At 39.0% G+C, this 2,442-nt stretch overlaps 1 protein-coding gene across 1 annotated transcript; it reads left to right on the plus strand.

The window, feature by feature from the left end:
- The first annotated feature begins 662 nt into the window (after positions 1-662).
- LOC112185240 (zinc finger BED domain-containing protein RICESLEEPER 3-like) lies at positions 663-1,132 on the plus strand. Its single transcript, XM_024323453.1, has 2 exons — positions 663-939; positions 1,053-1,132. Exons 1-2 carry the CDS (start codon positions 663-665, stop codon positions 1,130-1,132), a joined length of 357 nt encoding a protein of 118 aa, XP_024179221.1.
- Positions 1,133-2,442: the final 1,310 nt, after the last annotated feature.

Below are 2,442 nucleotides of genomic sequence, written 5' to 3' on the forward strand. Positions count from 1 at the left end.
ACAAGAGGATTTTATACTTTTGTGTGATTCCAAATCACAAGGGTAAAACAATAGGCAAGCTGGTTGAATCTTGTTTGATTAGGTGGGGGATCGACAAGGTTTTTACAATTGGTGTCGATAATGCAAGTCCAAATCAGGTGGCCCTAGACTACATGAGGGAGAAGATAGGAAATTGGAATCAATTGGTGTTAGGAGGCTGTTTATTTCTGCATTTGAGATGTTGCTGCCACATTCTTAACCTCATTGTGAGGGATGGTATGGAGGAGCTAGACTCTTCCATCTATGGTATTCAGAATTGTGTTAAGTATATTAGATCCTCACTTGCAAGATTAGAGAATTTTAGGAAATGTGCAGCTCAAGAGAAGATTGAGCATAAGGGACGAATCGTACCTTTAGATGTTTGCACACGATGGAATTCAACATACTTTATGTTGGATCTTGCGTGTAAGTATAAGAAGGCTTTTTTTAGGCTTGAGGATGAGGATCATCAATTTCAAAATTACTTTCAAGAGAGAGTGGGTGAAAGCAAGAGACAAGGGTCTCCTAGAGCTGCAGATTAGGAAAAGGCAGCAAGGCTCGTCAAATTTCTCAAGATCTTCTATGACGCAACCTTGAAGTTTAGTGCCACTAAGCATGTAACTGCTAATGAGCCTCTACTTTGGATGTGCACAATTATTGGTGAGCTTGATAAGTGCATAGCTAGTGAGGATCCTCTTCTTGTTAGCATTGGCACCTCAATGAAAAAGAAGTTTGACAAGTATTGGCTGCAACTTGAAGATTTAAACAAAATTCTTCTTATTGCCGTGGTTTTAGATCCAAGATACAAGCTATTGTATCTTAAATTCTTTTTCCCAAAGCTGCAAGTAGATCAAGGAGGTGTGCAAGTGAAGATCGATGACGTGAAGATAATCTTGAGCTCACTGTTTGATTTTTATGCAGGTAACTCTTTACTGTTTTTCTTTTTTCATATTTTCGATTTTCAAAATCGGATTTTGTTTCACAGTTTATAGTACAAGTATACACTAATTGAACAATTTTTTCTTGAATTGCAGACAAAGATCCAGCTGCTGCAGCAGCTTCAAGGAATGTGACAATGCCAAGGATCGAGTCTACGCATCAACAAGCTGATTAGGATAGTCATGCAGCAAATCTGCTTCAGTTCAAGCTTTTGCAACAAGAGAAAGATGTTGTGGTGATCAAGAATAAGCTGGACAAGTATCTATTGGAAGCTTCAGAAGACCCTTCGAATCCCAAGTTTGAAATTTTGGCTTGGTGGAATGAGAATGCTCCAAGATACTCCATTTTGTCCCAAAATTGCCAAAGATGTGTTCGCTATACCTGCTTCAACCGTGGCGTCCGAATCTGCATTCAGCCTTGGAAAGAGAGTAGTGGACCATTTTAGAGCTTCTCTTACCCCTAAGATGGTTGAGGGATTGGTTTGCTTAAGTGATTGGCTAAGGGGAGCGGGATTTGATGCATAAAAGGAACCAACCAAAGATGAGCTGTAGCTTTATGAGGAGTTGGAAAAGCTGGAAATTGGTAAGAGTTTTCATGTTTGCTGTTTTACAATGGTATAATAATGGCTTGATAAGTTTCTGTTTTGCACTTGTATAATGAGTTCATTGAGCTGCAATGTTGGCTTACTTGTTTTTGTTTTTTTGTTTTGCACTTGTTGGGAATTTGATGGATAGATGGAGGTGCAATTATTGTTAGTGACAGTGAAGAATGAAGTGAATGGCTGGATTACTTGGAGAAAGATGGAAGTCGGCACCCGGCAGTGCTGGAGTTTGGCATTTGCTTGTTTGTTGGACTGCCATTTATTTTTTTAGTTTTATGCATTTGGTGAATTTAGACTTTGGGAATGGTCTGTAATTCGGCACCTTGATGAACCCTTAGCGTTTGCTTATATTTTTTCCACATTTGGTTGATTAGTAGTTGGGACTTTGTTTTGCTGGAAGTAGAATGTTTCAAGTTTTAGTTGATTTTTTTGTTCTTTCAAATTTGGAGGCTGCCCAATTTCCAGGATTTAGTTAGATGTTTTAATATACGGTTTGCACCCAAACCGCACCGCACCGAACCCGTAAAAAGGTGCAACCGAAAATGTAGTCCAAACATTGTTAAAGTGGTTGCGGTGCGTAAAATGGGCCTACGGAATAATGTAGTGCGGTTGTGGTTTCAGGGCCAAACCGCACAGAGCCTAGCCCTATTTATATATGTAGGGTTATTTGCGCAACTGTTGCAGGAGTGGTGGTGGTTGGATGTCAAGATATGTACGACCAATAGTGGATAATTAGTTACGTGCGTGATGTCATTGATACTTTTAGTATAATTAATGCATTGATATTAATTATTAGGGAAAAATATTAATATGTACCGTTTCTTTTTTAATTGGAAGTGAGGGAGTTTGTCAGTTCAATTACGCTAGCGAGTTAGTAACACATA

The sequence above is a fragment of the Rosa chinensis genome, chromosome 2 (assembly GCF_002994745.2).
Source record: "Rosa chinensis cultivar Old Blush chromosome 2, RchiOBHm-V2, whole genome shotgun sequence".
NCBI classification, from domain to species: Eukaryota; Viridiplantae; Streptophyta; class Magnoliopsida; order Rosales; family Rosaceae; genus Rosa; species Rosa chinensis.